A 23,515-nucleotide genomic window follows, 5' to 3' on the forward strand; every position below is an offset into this window, starting at 1 on the left:
TACATTTATACATATTTATTGTATCTTTTTAAAAGTAGCATTTGCAGTTACTTTTAAGCATTCACCTCTCTTCTGCTTCAAATGTGCACTTACTGAGAGAAACATCTACTGGCTTCCAAGTCCAAGATTAATACTAATAATAATACATGCCAGAATCAAGCTTCACTGCTTGTTGGCAGCTCCTGTCATCAAAACAGTATACAGTAAGAAGAGTGTAGAAAAGGTCTGTGTTAATTTTTCAGCAATAGGCTGGGGCTGGATTAGAGTGACCACAACATCTTCTCCAGTTGAAGCACAACAATTTTCCTGAAGTTCACATTTAAAATTTTTCTTTTGCATTGAGTAGGTGGACAAGGCAGTTGTTTTTTCTACAGTAGCTTCATAAGTTGATAACGTAATTAAGCTATCAGACAGCGTCCAAGGGCAGGCTGCAAGGATGGTGAAGGGTCTGGAGGGGAAGCCTTATGAAGGGCTGAGGTCACTTGGTTTGTTCAGCTTGGAGGAGAGGAGACTGAGGAGAGACCTCATTGTGGTCTTCAGCATCCTCACGAGGGGAAGCAGAAGGGCAGGTACCGATCTCTTTACTCTTGTGGCCAGTGAGAGGACTTGAGGAAACAGCGTGAAGCTGACTCAGAGGAGCTTTAGGACAGGTATCAGGAAAAAGCTTTTCACCCAGAGGGTGTTTGGGCACTGGAGCAGGCTCCCCAGGGAAGTAGTGACAGCACCAGCCTGACAGAGTTCAAGAAGCATTTGGACACTGCTCTCAGGCACAGGGTGTGACTCTTGGGGTGTCATGCACAGGGCCAGGAGTTGGACTCGGTGATCCTGATGGCTCCCTTCCAACTCAGCATATTCTACGATTCATCTACAGGAAAACACTTGCTGTAGACCTTTATATTTAGAAATGTCTTCTCTTCATGTAACAACAAGAAAATACTTGAAGTCTGGCATGTAGTTAAGAGAACTGGGAACAAACCAAATTTCATCCTCAGATAAACATACGTAACTACTATAGATTTCAATCTAGCCCAAGCACAAAGTTTTACACATACTACAAACAGAAACAGAAGGTATCAGCAAAAGACTATTCTTACATTGTTTCAAATTAATTTGCAACTATACAATTTTAATTGTAATATAAAAAGGGAAGGAATATAACAGAACAGGTATGAAGAGAAATATTTTCCAAACTTTTATTTGTGCACATTCATCAGGTGAAAAAGATAACTTTTACAGCTTCTTTGGTGCCCAATATTCAGCATACAAAAATGTAAAAGACTATTCACAAATAAAACACAAGCTCAAGCTAAAAAAAAAAATGTCTTAAAGGTAGTGCACATCGTGACAGCTTTGCTTATGAATACACAGAAATTACTGCAAAAATAAATAGAATGTCTTTTTAAAAGCAGCAATTTCGTATCTTGTAAACTTCCGTTTTTACAATACAGCACTGTTAAGAGTAAAATCCAAAAGAACTGGAGTCTATACTGTGGCCATGAGCAAGTAAAAGAGTCTGTATTCCTCTGCTATGGTTGGTCCAGTTTTCCTTTTTGCTTTTAGTCCAATGTGCAGCAGTCTTTGAAGGTGCTCGGTTAGGGAACCTAACCATCAAGTGGTGAATTACAAAATTTATTTCCTGCTTTCAAACACGAATGGATAAATCTGTTCCACAGCACTGGCAACAGCCTTTACGTTTGGCCCTAAGACACAGTTTAAAAAAAAAAAGGCAGTAGGAAGAGAAAATTCAGGGAATCAGAAATTAAAATAACAACAGTACCTTTAAAAAAACCTTAATATTATTAGCAATCACAACTTCATACCACAGACAATAACAAGTTCTCCCCCATTTCTCCTAACTTAACAGATTTTCTCTGATCGCTTTTCATGTGAAAGTCTTTTCTTGTAAATCTGCAAGATGTTCTACATTTGTCAATGGACAGATTACAGTTAAATAATACTGTCATTTAATTTCATAACAACTTGGCTGATTTTCAATTTACTGGCTTAAACAGCCCAGAGAAGAGGCTGAGTGGCAGAGGTAAATTAGTTCTTTTACTTATGGTAATCTAAAAATTTGTATTTCTTCAAGCCTAGCCACTTCTCACTCTTGCTTTAAAAATCTACCAACAAAAGCTACTGTTAAATAATGCTGGATTTAACTGAAGTACATTTCAAGCAAGGTTATTATAGGTTTGAAAATTAGAAACTATTACTTTCTATCCCAGGTTTTGCAAATAGCTTCATCACTGATCTCACGACAAAACCTGCAAGCCAGGGAATGGTTTTATCATCTCAGGATGAAGCATAAGAGGGTTATCTAACATAATCTGTGAGTATCCAGGCAAAGAAAATGAAAAATGACCTAGCAATGCTTGCTGGTAGTACCAGGCCACTTTAGCCAACGAAAAATTAAGATTGCAAATAAGTGAGCAGTAACATCCTGGAAGATATTAATTCTGAATAGAAGATTGGTGATGCAGGTAAAGGAGAACAGCAATTTCTTATATGCTTTGATGAGTAGGAATGCAGGGTTTTGTAACCCCACTTTAGACTTCAAAAGTTTCTTCCAAGTATAGAGAACTGTTCAAAATTACTCCCAAAAACAACTTAAGCATAAGTTATTTAAGTAATTATTGTTTTACGTGCTCAGTCAGAAAGCAAATGGACAAGAATAGGATTCTTCCTTTCAAACTGGTTGAGTGAAACACCCAGATAAAACAAGCCTAGTGAAAGGTATTTGTCTTCTGGGTAGATACTGCACCCTCCTTAAACTTGGCTGCTATTAGAAAAGAGAGTTCTCAGGAAAGGAGAAGCCTTCAAATAGTGAGAATACGAGTAGGCAAATAGTTCCAGCAAAAAAAATACTACTCTCTCTAAGGCTGAAGAGATATAAAAACTGGATCATCATTCTAGGGCATATAAGAGAAGGAAAGAACATACCAAAACAACACAATCCCCCTAAACAACCCCTCATTTTTCATTTTGGAATCAAAGAAACAATACTTCTTTCTATTACATGCTAGTGATTTTTACTATCTTTCATGAAAGTAACAAAATCTTTTTATACTTGTCTCATGAAAAGAACTCACCTTCCTGGGTTTTTTGTAACATTTCTAATTATGTATCTCAAAATTCTCTAAGGCAGAGGTATACAAGTACTAGTACTACAGAAACATGAATCTTTAAAGGAAACTTCATCTGAGCACACTTGAGAAGGAGTGCACTATAGCTGAAAAGTAATTTAAGTCATTTTTAGAATAAGAAGCGTAAGACTCAGAACATTTTTTTCCTCTAGAAGAGGCAAAGCAGAAACCTAGAAAATCAACAGAGGTCTGAGTTAATTTTTCAAACTCACTGCAACAACTAAACTAGAAGTATGCAAAACTTCTATGTTTACCATATTTACCTTCCTATTTGAAAGGAAAATTTCTAAAAATATGGAAGTGATTCTGTAAGCAATGAAGTAATAAGAATATTACAGAGAAGTTGAATCTCATTAGGAGGCTGACAAGACATGCTGAGAGCTTTTTATTACTGCAGTGATACTGCTTCTTATTTATTTTAAATTTAGTTTCTAGTTTTGGCTAGACCAGTTGCACTGTTCCAAACATATACTGGAATCTTGAAGTACTTTTTAGTCCTTCATTTTTAGATTACTGAATCTGATGGAAGTTTGTCTTCTTTAGAAAACACTGCTTCCAATATCTTGTGGTTAATGTTCTGCATAGGCATAGGCATTTGAAATAAGATGGGAAAATAAAAGAAATCCTTACTCAGCTTCTGAACCAGCAGCTGAGCTCTAACAACTGCAAGACATAATTCCTGCAAACGTGATACGAAATGTTTTTTTTTTGTTTTGGATCATTTTAACATGTATTGTCTGAAAAAATGACTTCTTGTACCTGGACACCGGCGGGGGACATCTCACAAACAAACAGAAAAGAGAATGAAAAATGAAAATGATGAAGTGAGAAGAAAAGATTGCTGGCCTCTCCAAGACACAGAACAACCATGTCTCGATTACATGGGAAAAATCACTGATGCCTGTGATTCAGTGGTTGTTCTCTTAGCTGAGCTTTAAAAGACAAGAGCACAAGTCTGAAGAACTGTAAATTATTGGTCCGCTTCATTTATGCTACACTATACAAAGTGCTATACTATCCTATGAGTTTCCATAAATCTGCAATTTGGAAATATGTATTTATGGAAGGGATGTTAATGCTAAATGCAGTGTAGTTAACATCTCTACAAATGGAAGAAAAAAAGGAAGAAAATTCAAATATTTAAATAAACAATAATTACCTGCATTCTTAAGTGCTACCTTACTTTTGGTTTCATTAATAAAACAGATTGGGTACATTCAGTCTAACTAATTTTTTGAACCTACAATAATAACACTTTCTCTCCAACTCTTCTGGCACTTTCACTCAAAAACAAACAAGGTGCTAGCACAGGGAAACTAAATCCTTTCAACATATTTGTTTGACTGTTTTAAAAATCTTGTTTTCCCAAACCTACTGGCTCTAAAGTTAAATATTCCCAACAAGTTAAATATTTATTTTTTGACATTAAAATACCTGTAACTGTGATACTGCCTGTGGAAAAAATCTGTAAGGTAGCTCTGAGAGATTTTATTCTGTAACACACGGCAGGATGAAGTTCTGGTTCATAACTAGAAAACAAAATGAAAAGTAAAAAAGAGAGATCTAGAACTGAAAAATAAAACTTAAGAAGTAGTCCAGGACTAAAATTCTTTAAAATCCTACGTACCTCGCATGAGGTCTGTTATTCTTCGTAAATTCTGGCAATCTTATCTCAAAGGGCATGTTGCACACTGCTAAAACATTCACAACTTTAAAATCTGTGAAAATTACCTTTTCAAAAGAGACAGGAAAAAAAGACATTAGAATTTACACCAAGTCAGATGCATGGGTTGCAAAAAAAAAAAAAAAAAAAAAAGACAAGGCTACTACCTAGAATATTTTGATGGGTCAAAATTAGAATCTTGAGACTGATGCTTTTCTAATAGGCATCTAAGAGTACTTAATGGACTCAGAACATTTACATTATCCTTCTGTGGTGAAGTAACTGCTGAACTAGATACCTCACAGCTGTATCATGGTCACTACAGCAGTATGGTTATAGTACAGTTTAAGGATGAGATACAGAAACAACTCAAACTGATGTACTAAACACCTCCCCACTGAAAATAAACTAAATTTAACAGCTCATGGAACATCATAGTAAGCAGAGAAAATGCTTAAATATTGTTGCAAACTTCTTTAATGCCTTGTTGCTAAATACCATTTGTATTAAAGCTAAGAATAAGAAAAAAGGTGACAACTTTTGCTTTATTGTCCAGTGGCGAGTAGAGCAAACTGGTTTTCTACTCTGTAACTTTCTGAAACCCAACCCAAACTATTTGAATAACTTTCAGTTATTCTCTACCACGGACCCTTTAGATGACAACAAAATAGCCAACAGACAACTGCTATACGAAGAAACTGCACTGCTGACAGGTCAGCGTTGGCAATGTCACTGGGGACACTTTTGCTCATTTTCTGAGGTTGCCTAAACTTTAAATGGCCGCTCTTCTTCAATCTACACTTAGAAATATAGTTGGAAAGATAGTTAGAAAGAAGCAACTTAGCCTTAAATCAACTTAATCTTCAAAATACAAACTGCTCACTTTATGACAAAACTTGGTGTATCCACCCTGGAAGTACTGTGCACTTCACTGACTTAACATTCCATTCCAACTTTAAAGGGCTGGGTTCGAAGTACGCATTTGTGACAGTAGGAGTGTCACACTTTTGCTGGGGTCCGATGCAGCATTACCAGCATAGGCTGCCACCACTGCCTTGATGTACTATAATCAAAAGTAGTCTTTCCCTGGAAATGACAGCTGCTGTGTCTGTTTAATTGTCTGTCCCTAAATTGAATCTGTGTTTAAACAGCACAACAGACTATCAGGAAGTTTTAGAGCACCAAGTTGTGTAATTTTAAGTGGTTCATGTTGCTGTTTTTCAATCCTTACTATGAAACGCAAGTGGTGTTTCTGACTGGCAATGTTAACCCAAACCCAGATAAAAGAGGGTGTTTCCTGTCCTAAGCATTTTATTTGGCATATTTCCAGCTGTGCAACATGACAGTGCAGGAGCACTTTTCTCCCTTCCTCTTTAATTTAAGAAGCTCAAACTTGCCTTTATTCAGATGGCAATGTATCTGCTATTCCATTAGAAATGAGTGACAATTATGTTCAAATTACAGTTAAGTTTCAGTATTTTCCAAATAAATCTTTTGAGACATAGTACATTCTATCTAAGACACATCTGTTCATATATTAAACAAATTTTGTAGTTCATTATCCAGTGAAGAAGCACCGCTCTGAGCTGCCAAACAAAACTCAAATCCACAAAACAAAACAGCTTCTCTTTAACCAGCATCTGGAAAATGTATTCCTACACAAAAGGGCCATTTGAGCGAAAACACATTAACTGCTAAATCATTATGCTCCCTCTTCTTTGTTTCTTTCTAAAAAAAACCAAACTACCAGCACTGCTTGAGTCATGCAAGTCCTTTTTCATCAGAATTACCTGAAAACCTAGTTTCTGTAGACTACGAGCTAGTCGTCTGGCACCAAATTTAGCTTCTTCTTCACTATAAAGGAGAAAAAAAAGAATCTAGCATTAGCAGAAATAGAGTATATAGTTGTGCACACACACACACCACTACTCAGACTACAAGATGAACCATTATATAATGTAGCACATCAACCATGATCCCATGGACAGCCTTCACTTCATCCTACATTTTAACTAGATAGACATTCCAATGGAGTCTTTCATGCCCTATTTGCAGAGTATCTTGGCACTTGGCTCAAGCTGAAGTGAGAGACATGTTTTAATCACACATGGTTTTAAGCACCCTTAACAGATAAATAAGATCATGGGTAGTCTGGAGTTAACAGCCGGAACAATCCTCTTTAATTTTGGAACAGAGATCATACACAGAAAGTATGCAAATTTACTCTTTTACCTTGACTTATCCTTACTTTGAAATGCAGACATATATTAAAGGAATTCAGTTCTTAAGAGTTTAGTGAGTGTCAGATGTCTCTGAACTGAGTTTGCTTTTGCTTCTTTTCAGTCCCTCAACACTGTAAAACTTGATTAAATTCAGGTGGGTTTTTTTTTAAAAATAAAGAGATATCCTTGGGAAAGGTCATCCCTTCCCAAGTCTCAACTTCTAGCTAAACACACAGAATTCTTAAAGGCTTCTCAAATCTCTTTGGGATTTTCTTAACAAGGCAGTTTTCCCTGCTGTTCTCCCAAGAAGGCCAAACTGATGCTGTTTAAGATTTCAACACTATCTGACACAAACACTTCACATAGAAAACTTCCTCCCAAATCTAGGATCTACATGTGATCCAGTGTGAACCAATTTAAGTAGCAGCCAGAACTACCTCTTCTTCATTTATAATGTTGTATTTTAAAATACACTAGGATTTAGAGGTAGAGAAAGAATCTTCATGAACTCACCTTGTGGCTCCTGTGCAAATAACTTTTCCTGAGGACCAAATTGTGGCCGTAATCCTAGGTTTCCTAAGCTTCATTAAAACCTTCTAAAAAAGAAAAGTAGAAAAATTGGAAACTAGCAGCAATTAAATTTCATACCAGAAAAAAAAATACCTGTTACCCAAATCAACTAAAGTTACACTAAAACTCCCTTGATAAGCTTGAACTGCTCCTTCATCTCTTTCAGTACTTAAAAAGCCTAGCTCCTGAGAAGAGCAAAATAAGCATGAAATAGCCAATGATTCAGTGTACACAGAATAGATAAAATGAAGGTATTTTTCACTGAATAAAAAGCTGAAAACTACAACCACCATGCTGATTTTTTCTTATTACAATGATTTTACATTGCTGACTCTGTATCAAGATATATTTTCTTGACACAGTGATCAAATTTTGGGAGGCAAAACAGACCCTGAGGTCTAAGAGGTCTCATCACATACCTTGTACCCAATATTCACCTCACCAAATGCTGTCTCCTGAGACAGCATTTCATCACTCCCATTTCTGTACAGTAATGTATTAGTAACTAAATACCTACAGCAAGCAAAATAGAGAAAGAAAATTCTGCTTTTCTTTATCCACCATACACAGGTGTTAGGTAGAAGAATGTTTAGCTGAAGGAACATTTCTAAAAACATTAAGGTTATTTAAGGATAATCAAGGTTTAATGCTGAATCTCTTACCCCAACATCACGCTTGTATATCACATTTGCTCCCTCTAATGCAATCTTCCTCAAGTTTAAATGACATCTTGTTCTAAAAACACACACTACATTTGTGATTAAAATGTCCAGTGCAACATCACTGTCTGCATCCATTGGGGTGATTTACAACTCAATTTTCCCACCAGCTCACCACGAAGATCACATCCTGAGAAGGAAAAATGATAAAATTAAACATACCAATAGAAAATTGCCTGTTAATGCCATTGTATACATTTGCCCCTTAAAAAAGACAAGAAGCAGAAGACACGACATTCTGACTCATTTAACAATGTGAGGGGAGGGGGAGGTCTGCATCCTTTGTGCTCTAAAATAGGAGGTAACTTGTTCAAAGCCATGTTGCCAGACTTAACAGAAATGAAGTGCATAGACACATATATATAAGAGTATTTTAAATTGCCAGTTAAATATGTTACAATTCTTACTAAGCATATTAAGACACTGTAAAGATTACTGAAACTTCTTCCATAGCTCCAGTGGATAATCTTTCCTCAGCTCATTTGAGGATGTCATTAGACACCTCAGGAAAATACACTTCTCTGACTGCTGAAGTTGATAATTCTGAACAGTTTGACATTTGTGTTGGAATGGATAAGCCTATGAATAACTTTGAACTAACACCGGTTACACAAACTGCAGTCTGTAGACAGCCTGCTACCACAGCTTTCCCATCTTCATCCAGCACTCTTGGCCTATCTCTCCCAATAATAGCTCAAAGTAAATTACACAAAATGTCCTGGTGGCAGCAGCAGCCTGGGCTGACTGTCTGCACTGCCCACAGGAAGGCACTGTACAGGCAGAGTGAGATGGAATGCTCCTGAGGAAAAGCACAGGTAACTGTGAAGGCATGGGATGGCCACCCAATGCATGCACTGCCAACCTAAGGCACCCAGGAAGCATCCATGCTCAAAGACAGCACTCCTCACACACACCTCACTGGGAAAGAGAATCCTAACTCCAGCAGCTGGGCTACCACTCATCCCAGCCCAAGAACACCCGACATCTCTTCTGGAACCATACAAAGCCAAGACAGCAAGCATCTCAAATAGATCTCAGGTGAAGAAATGAGAGCAAGAGCAAGATCACTGGTATACAGTGAAAAGGACTTACATAAATATTTTAGCAATATTTCATTCAAAATAAATAAAAAGGAAAGCAAAGAAAAAAAAACCTGTCACGTATGTGAAATGCTCCACATGGTCACTGCCATGGAAGAAGCAGGACACTGTGCATCAAGAACAATAACATACCTAACAGACTGTGATGTATTTATATCACTTTAAATGTTTTGGCCTTATGTTCTATATTAAAAATCTTCAAGATACAACATTAATGCTATTATCAGTATTTTCATCTGACTTTGCCTTCCTAAACATCATGACATAGTCTATAATGGAGAACTCAAGCTGCACCTTTGACTACCACTCACTGACAACAGAGAAGTAACAAACTACACGGCAGATGTGCACAACGTACTGCGTCAGCTGCTGTGGTGGCTCCTGCTTACACTCTGCAGCTTGTTCCCTGCTGAAAGAATTATTCTGTAATTGTTGGCTTGTCCAATATAAGAAAAGGCAAGATGGATGATAATACAGAAAAGAGATGAATAAATAGCAAGAAGAAAACATAAAAACCAAAGGTTATGTGTGGGGGTGGAGGGAATGCAGGCAAAGAAGAGAACAAACAGTAACTAATTAGTACTCCCAGATCCCTTTATTAATCTTTTTTATTGAACCAAAAATTACATGAATCCTCAAAGTCAGAAATTACTTATCCCATCTGGTTTTGATGGACTACTACAGATTGGGAAAGTAATTTACGGCACCAGATCCAAAGATAGCACATGTGCAGATTTTGAATGGCATGCAGGCAGGGCCAGCACAGAGCTGGAACCCGTGGCATCTTCAGAGAGGCATTTGTTTTCCACCCTGGCTCCGACTCCTGGCTCTTACTGGAACCCAGGAAAGATTGTCAACAAGATACCTCCAATTATCAGCATCTCCCAATTATCAGCAAGGATCTGCTGGCACACTCAGCTTCCATCTACATTCTGAAAGAACATCAGAGTTGTGCATAACACCACCGAAAGGTTGCTAACATCCAAGCAAACCATAGTATTGTATGATAACGTCCCCATAAAACATGGCTTATCTTCAAAAGAACCAGGGAGAAAAGTCACATGCTCATACAGAACAAAGGAAAAAGTGGTTGCAAAGAGAGGAAAATTACAATTCAAAAGGAAAAGATCTATTATTAAGGCAAAAAGGCAGCTGTGGAGCTGTCAGTAAGGATGTTTTCAGCAATTACAATGTATCTTGGTTAGAAGTACAATCTACTTGCATAGATATTAAGACGAGAAAAATTACACAGATTACAGTGGTGTGCCTCCATTTTAATTAGCCACGTTCTGAAAGCTCAAGACAACAGATACTAAGGGAAGGGCTTTTTAATTTCAACTTCTATACATGATGTCAATGATTTTGAACACACCCATTCCTACTAAGCATACAAATACACCGTTAAAACTCTTCCAAGGCATGGTTTGGAAAGATTGGGTAAATCAAAATGTTTCTAGGCTTGGATACTTGCGATCAAGCAGTAAGTAAGCATTAACATATCACAGTCTTTGATTTAAATATTCATTTTAATGCCTCATACCTTACTTACAAAAAAGGAAAAGAAATCTACAGAGAAGATGTCCTGTTACCTTTCCTTTGGAAGCCTTAAATAACTTTAAATTCAGAGGAACCATGAGAACAAAAGCAACTTAAACTTTCCTAAAAAATACAAATACATGGACTACATTAAAAAAAAACAACTGAAGAACGTATTTGTGAAAAAGGTCTAACAACGTCCAAGAAAGAAAGATCTTGCTCTTATTACACGTATCTCCAGAAAGCATGACCAGCTGGAACATTCTGATCCTTCTCTTTCCCAGCTGTCTCTTGTATTCTCTGCTATTCATACACACCACCGTAGCACTGACTGTTATTTCCCAAAACCTGAATTTCTGCATTTCCATATCTTTTTGCAAAATGGGGAAAATAGTGTTCCTTACTTATAAGCCTATTTATATTCCATACTTATGCAGTTACACTAGCAGAACAGAGAGGTTGAGTAGAAACCAAACATCAGGTTCTTTCCAGTTCTGGATTTGCAAGCGCTTAAGTTGAGCTCAGCTTAGGTTTTGTTGATTAATTTTGTCCTTTGAAGGTTCTCTCATCTGAACTGTAGAATTTTGGCAGTCTAAATCTCATTTCTAAAATTATGCTTTGCCAGCTAACACTAATTTAATAATAGGCTAAATTTGAAAATAATTTGTCTAAATGTGCAGCATTTCTTTTAGATTATGTACTTCATTTGACTTTCCCCAACACAAGAAACTAGCTAACTTTGATTTCAAATTGTTTTGCACCAGCTTAACACAATCTATCCCGACAGAGGAAACAAGCTGAAATACCTCTCTGCAGAAATTTGCATTATTTTGTTTTATCAGAGAAATTTTAGAGGATTGTTCTTTCTTTTCAACATAGATTTCAGGGATATATCTGAAAAATTACCTTAAGAGGAAAAAAAAAAGGGAAAAAAAGTAGCTAGATTAATCATGATAACACAAAAATAAAAACAACAACAGAAGCTAATGCAAGGATATTTGACACTGTAATGTATCCTACTCTGAAACTAGAGAAACTCCACAGAATAAGAAATACTTTGGAGGGAGGAATGAACACTCAAGTTCTTAAAGCATTACCTCTACATCCACTGTTAGAATCATAGACATACTATTTTAGATACTCTATAAACACACGTGAAGACAAAACACCCTGCACGGAAATCTTACAATCTTAAAAAAGCCAGCAGTCTGTCTTCAGAAAGTTTCAAACCAACCACAGCACCATCATCAAAGAAAAAGGAAAGGCACTTGGGATGGGGTATATAAACAAAGTATTATTTTAAGCTCTTGACTAGCTTTGATCCAAGAAACTCAGAGCTATAAAGGTAGATGGGGGATATCTAACAATGATTATGTTAATGTCAGAACAGTTTAATAAACACCTTTTTCACCATCAGCCTAAGTATAAGCAACTTTTACTGGTTATTTTTAACCTTTCTCCAAAGCAGTTCACAAACTGACCAACTCCACAAAGAATTCCAACAGCCTAGCTGAAGGGATATTGGTCACTACTGTGTCAGTTGACATTTGTCAAACTAATGCCTGAAAAGCATCTTTGAAGAAATTAACATGAACCTCTACAGGACGTTTCCATATGAGAATGGAGAATAAATAAAGCCTCCCAGGAATGGGGAGAGATGATTACATCCTTCCACTGAAGATGTACTTTTAAAGATTTGTGTTCAGCCCCTCAGGAAACAGGTCCATATGGAATGCCGGAGGTGACACTCCTCTGAAATCTGCTGGAATTCTTAGGCACGCTAAGATCACAGTGGCTGGTGAATGACTCCCTGAAAACAAGAGCAACATAGTTACTATTGTCTGTGCAGAACATTCTCTGCTCCAAACAACTTTCTTAGTTCCAGCCACTGAGCTAGTTGTGCATGCTTTTACTTTCTGTTACAATGGCAAGGTAAACTGTGCCTAAAGCAAAAGGCCATCTTGAAGCTACTGTTCTCACCGTTCAAGGTTTGTAGAGTCATGACTATTTATATTTTGGGGGAGAAAATTTTCAAATACGTGCAAAGCCAGCATCTAAGCAAGGATTTGTTCCATTAGATCCATGCAGAGAGTGATAATACCAGCTATATCATAAGCAAGTAGGACATCAATCCTGCTCTTGGATAAGCCCACTGCATCTCCGTAGGGTCGTCCAACACAAATCCATTTGCAAGAATAAAACCAAAGAGTATATAGAGCAAGACAAGAAAGCATATTTTAAATAATTCATTACACGCCATTTTCCTCAAATCTTTCTCTCACCAAAAGGTCCATTCATATTCAAAGCATTTGAACTCAAGTTTGTGCCATCTTTCCCTTAAAACATCCAGGAGTACTTGACTGCCAAGCATTAAGAAGAATCCTTTTGGTCTTTATAATATGTGGAAAATCATCGTAAGTACGACAAAAGTCCGAACCAACAAGTTCGGTGGCCATTCCAACATGATTAAACGACGTAAGAAAAGTAAAATGTTTAGCTGTAACAAAATATTTTAAGGCAACGGGTAAGCCTCTCACCCCCTCCCAGTCAAACATTTTTACCATTTGCGCGTCCCAGCTGAAGAAGCACGAGTACCCTTCCTATTCCCGCTGCTGGGAATCCCACTCAAAGCCCTACATGCGCCAGCGTCACAACGCTCTGGTCAACAACTATTCCTTCTCCCCTCTCAACCCCGGCCCGAAACTTCTGCGGCCAGCACGGCACAAACAAAGCGCAGGCAGCAAGGCGGCCTGGCCACGCCGAGCTCCGCCGCTCGGCAGCGCCGGCTTGTGCGGGCATCGGCCGCCGCAGGGCACGGGGCCGCCACAAAGCCCTCGGGGCCGGGCGGGCCGGCCGGGAACGGGCCGTTCCCCCGCAGGATGCCCTGCCCCTTCCTCCCTCTCCCTGCCCCGGCGGCCCCGGCCACGCACGCCCCGCTGCCCCGGGCGCGATCGGCACCGCGGCGGGAGGCACCGGCAGGGCCGCGGCGAGGCGGGGGAGGCCCCGCGCCGCCTCCCTCACCTCGGCCGGGCAGGGGCGGCGGCGGAGAGGGACGGGACGCGGGGGCTCAACGGCGGCGGCGGCTGCGGCCGGGCCCGCGGACCCGAGACGGCGGCGAGGGGGAGGAGGAGGAGGAGGAGCGCGGCCCGTCGGCGGGCGGCGGCCGTTACCGTGCGGGCGGGCGGCGGTCGGGGCGGGGCGGGGCAGGGCAGGGCGCAGCGCGGTGCCGGTCAGTGAGTGCCGGTCGCCCGGCGGCGTTCCGGGTGCTGAGCCGACTCCCCGCGACAATAAACATCCCCCAGCGCCGCGGGCATAGACGCGGCGCGGCTAGAGCGGCCGCCGGAAGTGGCGGCGGCGGGAGGGAGGGAGGGAGGAGGGGACGGAGGGGGCCGCGCTTGCAGCGCTTCCGCTGTCGTCCGCCGCCCCCGGAGTCACCGTACGCCCCGGACGGGCCCGCCGCTCCGCACGGAATCACAGAGCGGGGCATGTCTGACGGGACCACAGCGGGTCTTCCGGTCCGACCTCCCTGCTCAAGCAGGGTCGTTCAGAGCACATGGCACAGAATTGGGTCCGGGCGGTTCTTGAGTATCTCCGGTGAGGGAGACTCCACAACGTCTCTGGACAAGCTGTTCCAGAGCGCGATCAGCCGCACAGTAAAGAAGTTCTTCCTCATGTTCAGCTGGAACTTCCTGTGCATCAGTTTCTGCCATTGTCTCGTGTCCTAGAGCTTGTAGAACTGATAACAGGCTTCGGCTCGGCCACGTCCGAGGCAGCGCCTTTGCCAGCGGAGCCGCTGGAGAGCTGATGCACATTTCAGCTCGGGCGCTGTGAACACTCGTGGCACGCACCCGGCATTTCTGTGGGGCGCTGGCCTTGGCACCCTTCAGCTTGCTGCAGCCCCCTTGGTCTCTGGCCTGGCCGCTGCACACACACACTCTGACTGAACCGAGCGGTCAGCCTTGCTCTGACAGGAGCCAGCAGGCAGCGGGGCTCGCTGCAATAGCACGCTGCCAGTGCTGCTGCTCCACACGTGCATGTTGCACTGCAGCAGCACTCTGGTCCCTGCACGGTGCACGCTTGGAGGGCAGACAGAATGGAACATGCAGACACAGTGTGGGTGCCTGCATGGTATTGGTTCTCCAAATCTGTCACTGTGCTGTCTGTAGGGAGTAGAGCGTGTGATGAACTACCTTTCAGCTACATTTACATTTTCTCTTGGAAAAGCTGTTGTGTTTCACATGGGGGCCCAGGAATGTGCCTGCCATGTGGCCCATTAAGGACTCACCACCCAGACTGAATGAAACAGATGTCAAGTTGACTTCAAATTTAGAAAGAATATTGGTCCTAATATGAAAATTATATAATTGTATATTCATATGGGTGTACTGCAGAGTATTCACTGAACTGAAAATTTTCTGAAACTGAGGTTCTGTAATTATGTACTTTGCTTATGTGATGTGGTAGCAAAATAGCTTTAATTAGGATAGAAGGACATTTATGTATGAAATTTAAATTTTGAATTCTTTAGAGTTGGCGTGTTTTCTTCTGCTAGATTCAGTTTAATCCTTGGAATGCATGACTAGGTTCGCTTGTCAAAAATAAGTCTTTCAAATTCTCTCTTCAAATCAGCTGCGAGGACCTGGTTTGGCTCTCGTGTTCCCAGGCTGGTTGCACTCCGGCGTGGGGCAGCGCTGCCACCCTGTGGCTTCCTACAGACACGGATCCCCCGCCTGCGGGTGAACACAGGCAAGCAAGGCATGGTTTTGGAAACCAGGGTTCTGAATTTACCATAGTTCAGTAACTCTGCGCGGTATCTCCAGCATTTTTACAGAGTGCCTTAAGGCTGGTTTTGTTCTCAGGGCTTCAGGCTCTGAGTCATTGCAATTACACAGCCAAAGTGGGGTAGAGTGCTGTGATGTCTTCGCTCTGACAGTTCTTGCAGGTTCTGGATGGCTGTATCACAACAGATGCTGATTTTTTTTTTTCTGAATAGCTGATCACATCGGCAAGTCATGAAGAAAATCTTTATAAACCCTGATTTTGCTTGAATTTTGATTAGGCTTATGTTTTTTCAGCATAACCTTAAAGGTCTACAGAAATTCAATACAAAATGTCTGCAAGCACACACTACCACTGTCTGTCTCCACATGCTTGCTCTCTTCAGGGTATAACTTTTTCTAGCACATATTCCTCAGAATAGTGCAGTCGTTCCTGGATGTTAGGAATATTATTTTTGCTGATGAAGAGATGAACCCTCATCATTTCATAGTTTTGACTGCTTTGTCAGCCTGAGCTTTTCCTGTTTAGACTAGGACATGTTTTGAAGATTGCATCTTTAGATATATATTTGGAAAATGTGCAAATATAAGCAAGTAGCTATGATCACATAAATGTGGAATGCAAATAAGGTGATTTGGCACCTACCTAATTTGACTTGTAAGTTTTCAGTAGTGCTGCAATTTTATTCTATACCTATATAGTTTACAAAACTTCTTGTCCTCTCCTTGCCTTCTCTTCATGGTCTCCATTCCTCCACACAACTCTAACTTGGCTGCATGGCTTCTTCCACTAGTATGACTGAGATGCCAAGGATCTGGATCTTCATGAGACTCTAACTTACCAGAAGCTGTATGACATCAGACAGAGAAGGCACAGAGGCCATTTCTGATACTGTCACTTCCTTACTACATGATTTCATTCCCCTATGCCTTTATTTTGCAATCCCTTGTTTGGGAAATAAAGAGGAGATGGAGATGTGGGGAGAGTGTTTTCCTGTGCTTGGACATTCTGCAGCATGGAATCGTGGGCTGCTTGGGACTATCAGTAAGAGTGCAGTAAAAACAAGGTAACTGAACTTCAGGACACTGCACATGTTTTTTGTTCAGTAATTACAGCAGTGAGACTGAATGAAGATGCAATTTCATTATGTTGTTATTCAGCTGTAGCTTCAGGTTTCTGTAAAAGGAAATCACTCTTCAGACTGAAGCAAATGCTTTGTTATCTGAATTTTTCTATTTTTACGGATTAACTTTCAATCAGATAAGATCCTGTGCAAAGTAGATTATGGGAAAGTGTAGGGGGGAGAGAAGAAAGCTGGATGGCTCCCTGAGGCAGCCCACAGTGAAGGTTAGCTAGAGAGTTTTATGCAGCTGTGTTGTAAATACTGTGGTGTGTGAGTGGAAGACTGCATTAAAGTATCTGTGTTTGAAGAGGAAATAACCAGGAGCAACCAGTGTCGTGGATGTTCCATGGAAATGACGTTGTGTGAAATGGTCCTCAGCTACCAACATGACACTACAGGTTAATTATGAGACATCTCCCAGGCTGGCAGCCATCAGGGAATGAGCAAGAAGTCAGTCAGGGAGGGAATCCTTTGCTCCAGGCCTTAGTTTATCAGGTGAAACAGTAAACTCAGCTGTAACTTCTCATACTTCTCTGATGATGTACAGTATGATAACTCATGCCAGTTCTGTTGAACAGTTACCTCCCTGCTGTAAGTGGCACTTATACCAGCTCCACAATATTCAAACATTGTTTAATTTTACAATATGTATTATTTTATATGTTTGTTTATAGAAGAGATAAATATAGTTACTATATAGTATGTAAATATTTATATCACATTTTTATATATTGCATAGTGTGTATATCTGTATATTGCATAATTGCATATTGCTAGGTATACTTTTAAATATAAAATAAGCATATTAAGAAAATGGCAGTGAAGTACCTCAACATAAAAGTCAAACTTTCAGAATGAGACTTCTCTTTAGTAAACTTTGCAATAATTTAATGCATATCTGGAGTTTCAGCCTCTATGACTGAGTGGTATTTACAGATTATGCATGCTGACTTCTGTTGGCAGTAAGAGAGAAGCATGGCCAAAGTAGAATCAGAAGACTGAGTGTGAGGGAAATGAGGCAGAAAAATTTGTGGGAAGATAGTAACATTGGTTCCTCAGCAGCTTCCCTGCAGTGCTGTGTCTTTCTGTAGCCAAACTGAGGGTGCTGGCCTCTGCTCCCCCTGTCCAGCTTGCTTCCTACCCCAGCAGAATGATGTTAAGCATGTGCAGACAGCACAGCACCTACTACTGTCTGAATTCTTCCCATGGATTTAAGTAAAGGAATATCTCGATTCCAGATCTTGGAATGAGGTTAACTTGATGCTAATTGGGAATGGTGAGAAAGAGGTACTATGAGGGCATATATTCAAATGTTGATGTCAGGCAACTCACAACTCAGGTAGAAAAGGTACTGCAGAGTTAGGTAACAAATGAACAGAGGTTTTCAATGTCATAATTTAGGGTATAATATTGTTTAAATCTCATGCTCTGTTTGTTCTTGAACTTGGCCTCTTGGTCCTAGTGACCTTTAGTCTTCATGTATATATTAGTTATGAGATACAAATAGCAAAGAGGGTCCCCAGAAAGAATTTTTGGCCCATAAAAGAAGAAAGCAGTTTGATCTAGAAAATAAGGGAGAAGAGCATGAGAGTGAGGTGAGACAAAGGCATCAAGTATCTCAATTACTGTAGTCTCTAAGGCTGCAGTGACACTGATAAATAAAACAAGGCTGAGGCTTATCTTTCTTTGTGCTTGGGTTTTAGCAAGGTCCTTGCTATACCTTTGGTCTGTTTGACTTTTTCCCAGAAAGTATCCAAGCGTGGTATTAGGGTAGCATATGCCAGGGACTGTTCTTAACCTTTGGTGAGTAGAATAAAACTCAGGTCTGTGTGAATGTGTCCCCAGCCACAGCACTGACTGTTGGAGCCAGAGCATGGTCCATTGCCTGGTTTATCTATTCTAGTAAGTGATACAGATATAGATATCCAGCCTGAGAAGATCACTCCCCACACCTTACTGATTCCTGTCTTTGTACTGAGTTCAAAGAGCAAACATTCCTGCTGATTTCAGTGTGCCTAGGAGAACAGCCCACAGGTTTGTGCACCAGAAAAGCTGGTGCAAGCCTATTCCAAACTTTGGTGTGAGCCTTCAGCCAGTCATTTGTCATCTCTTTTTCTTCCCATCTCTATAACAATAGCAGCAGCCTCCTGTAGAAAAACATTTGGTCATGAGGGGACAGCCAAATGCTGCAAGATGACTCCTGTCTTCTGTGTACTTTGTGTATGGACTCTGAGATGCCAGGAGTGTAAAAGCCCCTGTGTAAGAAAAAAACCAACATGTTATCAGTGAGGAAGAACTGTTCCCATTCTGGTCACCTCGGCCATCAAAAAGCATCACAGGAAACAGGATGCTGCAGCAAGAGGCTGTGCTGACACTTCGATTGCTTGTCCCACACCATGGTCTTTGCCTCTTCCCTGACAGGGGAGGGGAATGCTGCTGCAGCAGCCTGGGAAACCATCCAGGGACAGTTATCTGTGTGAGCACATCCCTGGGAACGCTCTCTGCCTGTGCCCACTCCTCCTCCCCTGCTGCTGCCGTGCAGCCTTTCACAGATGTTCCTCCCAGGAAAAGGCAGCTGCAGCTCTCAGCCTCCTGGTTTCCATCTCCCCGGTGGTCTGGCTCCACCCGTCTGTGATGGAGCTGCTGATAGTTCCTCCCTTCCTGAACCCATCCTGTTGCAAGGACTGAGCTGTAGAGATCAGAGGAAGAGAAATTATTCTATGCCTTTTTCTACCTTTCTTTGTGTCTCCTGGCTGTGTAGCTATACCCTTGCTTTCTTTCCCTAGTGTTTCTGATCCTTTTTTCTTAAACAATTTGTAAACAACTAAGAGAAAACTCAAGACTGTAGATAATCTATATTTACAGTTGGTTATGGTCTAATAGTTTACACAACAGTCTGAGGTCTAAATAAGGATTGGGGTTTTTTCTTTGCTCAAAGAGAAGGATCTCTTAAAATTTAAAGTGAAGGAAGGATTTGCACTGGTTTTTATTTTCTTGCTTTTGTTACGATCTTTTTTTTTCCTTGCAAGGAGGCTTTGAGGATGGTGTAACTGAGTGCACGCATGCGCGTTGGCTTAAAAACACATTTCATCTGTTTACAAGTTTCAGTTTAAGGGCAAAACCCTAAGGCAAGAAAATGCGTCATCCCTGGACTGTTGTGACCCTAGGGTATGTCCGTGCCGCACTTGGGAAATGGGATGACTTTCTTGCCTGGACCTACTCAAAGTCGGTTTTATACTCGAAGACACCAGTGTCTGAAGTGAAACCAGTCACTTGCAGAACTTCGCTGGTTTCGCAGTCTGCTGGCAACAATCCTCCCAAAGGTAACACATGGATTTTCCCCATCCTTCTTGGAGCATAACTTTTAGGTCAGACCTAAAAGTGCTCTTGGCATCTCAGAATTGTAGAAATTCCCCAAGCCATAACACATCGGTAGCTCTGCAGCACTGGTGATAGAAAAGTGCCATTATTACTGGTTGTGCCACTTCCCATCCATGAGCTATGCTGGGCTGAAGAGCATGAAACAATCTGTGGCTGAATAGTGAGCACAAGATGGTAGTTACCCTATGGGCCTGCATTTGGTAGCACAGCCTTAATATGGCAATAGTCAGCGCTACATGGGCCAGCAATGAACACAAATAATTTGAATCTGACTGTTGGGAGAAATTCTATGTATGGAGGATTTTCCAGGTGTGTATATACATGGCAATTACAGAATGCTTGGTTGTTTGCTGCTACAAATTTCAATTTCATTGCAATTAAAATTTGTGTCAGTGTAATTGAAGTTTCTTTTGTAATCCTGTCCCTTTTGGGAGACTGTGAGTGCTAATCTGCATTCAGATATCCAGACAAAAAATATCCAGCAATTTTATCAGATGATACCCTCCACTTGTACACCAGATATGTGTAAGTTTTGTTCTCTTTTAGAAAGTTTATAACCTGCAATTAGCAAATATATTTTGAATATTTTAAATTTTTTTACTACAAATTATAGTGAAAGTAAACGACAAGAGGGTTTTGGCAAAAATTGCCTTTTGAAAAATATATGTGATTTTTTAAAAGGAAGCAAGTTTTTTTCAGGCAGACGCAACTGAGGGGTTACAAATAATGTCAAGCAAAACTGTGCTTGTGATCTTATCATTAATGTCCAGGATTCAAACCAGCTTCCCTACAGAAGAAACGACATAGATTTTCTGTGCCTTTTATTTTCTGAGGGGGGCTGGAAATTTTGACCTCGGAGTCCCTTTAAAGAATAGGCTATCTTGCACATGTTCTCCTTATGCACCTTGACGTTTGAGGGCATGACCAGCACTGTGGCCTCGCTGCCCCGTCAGAACCCAGAGCTGCACGGCGTTTTGCAGGTGTCTGCAAAGTGGGTTTCCTGCTATGCCGATGCTTCAGGGTGGCAGATTTCCATCCCAGTGAGAGAATAAGATAAGCCTAAAAGGTATTTTCTGTAAGACTTTACAGACTGTGAAAGCTTCCGCAAAGGAACGCAATGTCAGTACCGAACCCAGGAGCCTGAACACTGAGCCAGCACTGCAAATAAAAGATTTGCTAGTCTCTAACTGAATTGAAAAATGGTCATGAAGTAGCTGGGTCAAAACTGGTTTCTTTACAAAGAAACAAACAAACAAACAAATACTAGTATTAAAATCAAATGGAACTAAGCGGCTTTTATAGAGTTCTTATCTTAAAACATGTAGGTCCATAAGCAAGTTTTCTATGAACTTGTATCCTGTGACTGAAGCAGCATTTGGAACTTTTTCTACAGCTGATACTCTGCTCTATATGCTCTTGTATCTAATAAAGGCTGAGCTCATGTTGAAACCCTTCCTGCAGTTGCAAAATTTATAGACTTTTTTTTACTCAGCTGCCTGCTTTCACACACACAGAGAAATATTAAAAATTATAGTAACTTAGTTATCTTTGAGACCTCTGTCAAATCTAGCTGAAATCAGGCAATGAGTTCAAACATTACTAGGAGGGAATGTATACAGACACTCACACAGCTGCATCTACATCCCTGTAGATACAAAAAGATAAACCAAGTCAACTTTTTTTCCACATGAAAAAGGGGTATATTTCGGTAAATAATAAAATGCATCACTTTGTACAGAAAAGCAAGAAAGCAAACAAAATATTTTCTTTTAAGTCATTGACATCAATATTTAAACCAGTTCCCTCTTTTCCTTAGCACATTTGTGAGTTCCTTTCAAAAGTATAAATTCAGTCAGACTAAACATACATTTTCTGTTTGCAAATATTTTGCAGTAAAATTGCACTCAGCAGCCGGGTAGAATAATTTCATTCATTGTTCTCTTGAAGTGCATAGTAGAACTCTTAATTCATCTAAGAAACTTGGGCTGTTGAAGCCAGCTGCCAGCACTGTGCCATTACTGTTGTGTCTGTGCCCTTAACACAAGAGGTCAGCAGACCAGGAGTTCCCAGCAACATAAATGCCTCTGGAAAATACGTTCATTGTCTTCAAAATAAAGATAAAGAGATAGAGATAAGGCCACTAATTATTTTACAGTCAGAGTAAAGTCACTATTTACCTTTCTGTGTACTGCTGGTTGTTTTTGTTCATTTCTTGTTGCTTTTTGTTTCCTTGTTGCTGAACTGTTGCTCAGAGGCAAGGGCTGAGGAAGGTGCAGGATGCTCGAGGAATAGTTTAGTCCCCAAGACACTTGCAATGTAGACTGCTAGATAAAGCGAACAGCAGTACGAGAAGCAGCGGTGTCTGCTGCTGCTACAGTGTACACAGTAAACATCTTCAACACTTACTGTTCCTGCAGCTTTTGGCACATGGTTGCAGCTGTCTTCCTCACTTTTCACGGGGTGCCATTATATTCCTCCCTTCCCTTTCTTCAGTGTTGTATTTCAGGTGGAGAATGAACACTGCTCATGGTTAATTAGCTGGGAAGGTGCTGAGTGCCGTTAGCAAGAATTGCAAGACAGGATGGTAAAGAAGCGTGTGTTAGAATATTCAGAATTTAACTCAATTTTATGCATTTCTCAGATGCGTATCAATTTCTGCTTTTTAGAAGGAAATCAGCACCTTGCTATGAGTCTTGACCAGGCATTAGTTAGCATGGATTTAAGTTGAAATTTTGAGAGGTTAAATCCAATGGTTAGTGTCAATTCAGTAAGTAAATTTAGAGGTTAAAATGTATGTTTGCTGTATCAGTCACCTGCATTCAGCGTGAGGCCAGGGGCTCTATTCTGTCTCCCTTTAATAAACCAGCAATTCACTGAATTTCCCAGTGCCTGTGGCAAAGAAATCAGCAAATCAGCCTGTTCAGCTGTGGTTAGCAGAGCCACTTGTCTCTTGAGCAGAAGCTGCGGCTGTTCAGGGTCTGTGTGTGGCCACAAATTCAGTCAAGGCCCTATGTGTAAGTGCATGTATCACCTGGCTCAGTCCTGTCCACAACAGTGAGGTTGCGCACAGTTAGGCCTGGCACTAAGAGAGGTCTGCTTTTAATTGTGTAGCAAGGGGATAAAGCTGCACAAAAGTGAAATTAAACAGCTCTCCCTTCCATAACCATTAGGATGATACAGCATGTCCTGGCCCTTTTCATAATGAGGGCTGAGATGTTTGCACAGCCCTCGGTTCACAGCGAGTTGCTTTAATTAAAGCTAACCTAGCCCACGCATGAA

The 23,515-nt window shown here is 40.7% G+C and overlaps 1 protein-coding gene across 3 annotated transcripts; it reads right to left on the bottom strand.

The window, feature by feature from the left end:
* Positions 1–14,327, bottom strand: TBPL1 (TATA-box binding protein like 1). 3 transcript variants are annotated; one of them, XM_071436321.1, is made up of 7 exons: positions 14,124–14,327; positions 8,261–8,447; positions 7,542–7,624; positions 6,597–6,660; positions 4,771–4,874; positions 4,578–4,672; positions 1–1,700 (listed from the first exon to the last, which is right to left on the bottom strand). In XM_071436321.1, exons 2-7 carry the CDS (start codon positions 8,393–8,395, stop codon positions 1,630–1,632), a joined length of 552 nt encoding a protein of 183 aa, XP_071292422.1. In that variant the 5' UTR covers positions 8,396–8,447; positions 14,124–14,327; the 3' UTR covers positions 1–1,629. The 3 variants fall into 3 exon arrangements, with proteins under 3 accessions (XP_071292422.1, XP_071292432.1, XP_071292441.1); XM_071436331.1 differs by lacking the exon at positions 14,124–14,327 and adding an exon at positions 13,975–14,117; XM_071436340.1 differs by lacking the exon at positions 14,124–14,327 and adding an exon at positions 13,515–13,848.
* Between the last annotated feature and the right edge of the window lie 9,188 nt (positions 14,328–23,515).

Source organism: Agelaius tricolor, unplaced genomic scaffold, assembly GCF_023055355.1.
Source record: "Agelaius tricolor isolate 1412-34295 unplaced genomic scaffold, bAgeTri1.0.p SCAF_1, whole genome shotgun sequence".
NCBI classification, from domain to species: domain Eukaryota; kingdom Metazoa; phylum Chordata; class Aves; order Passeriformes; family Icteridae; genus Agelaius; species Agelaius tricolor.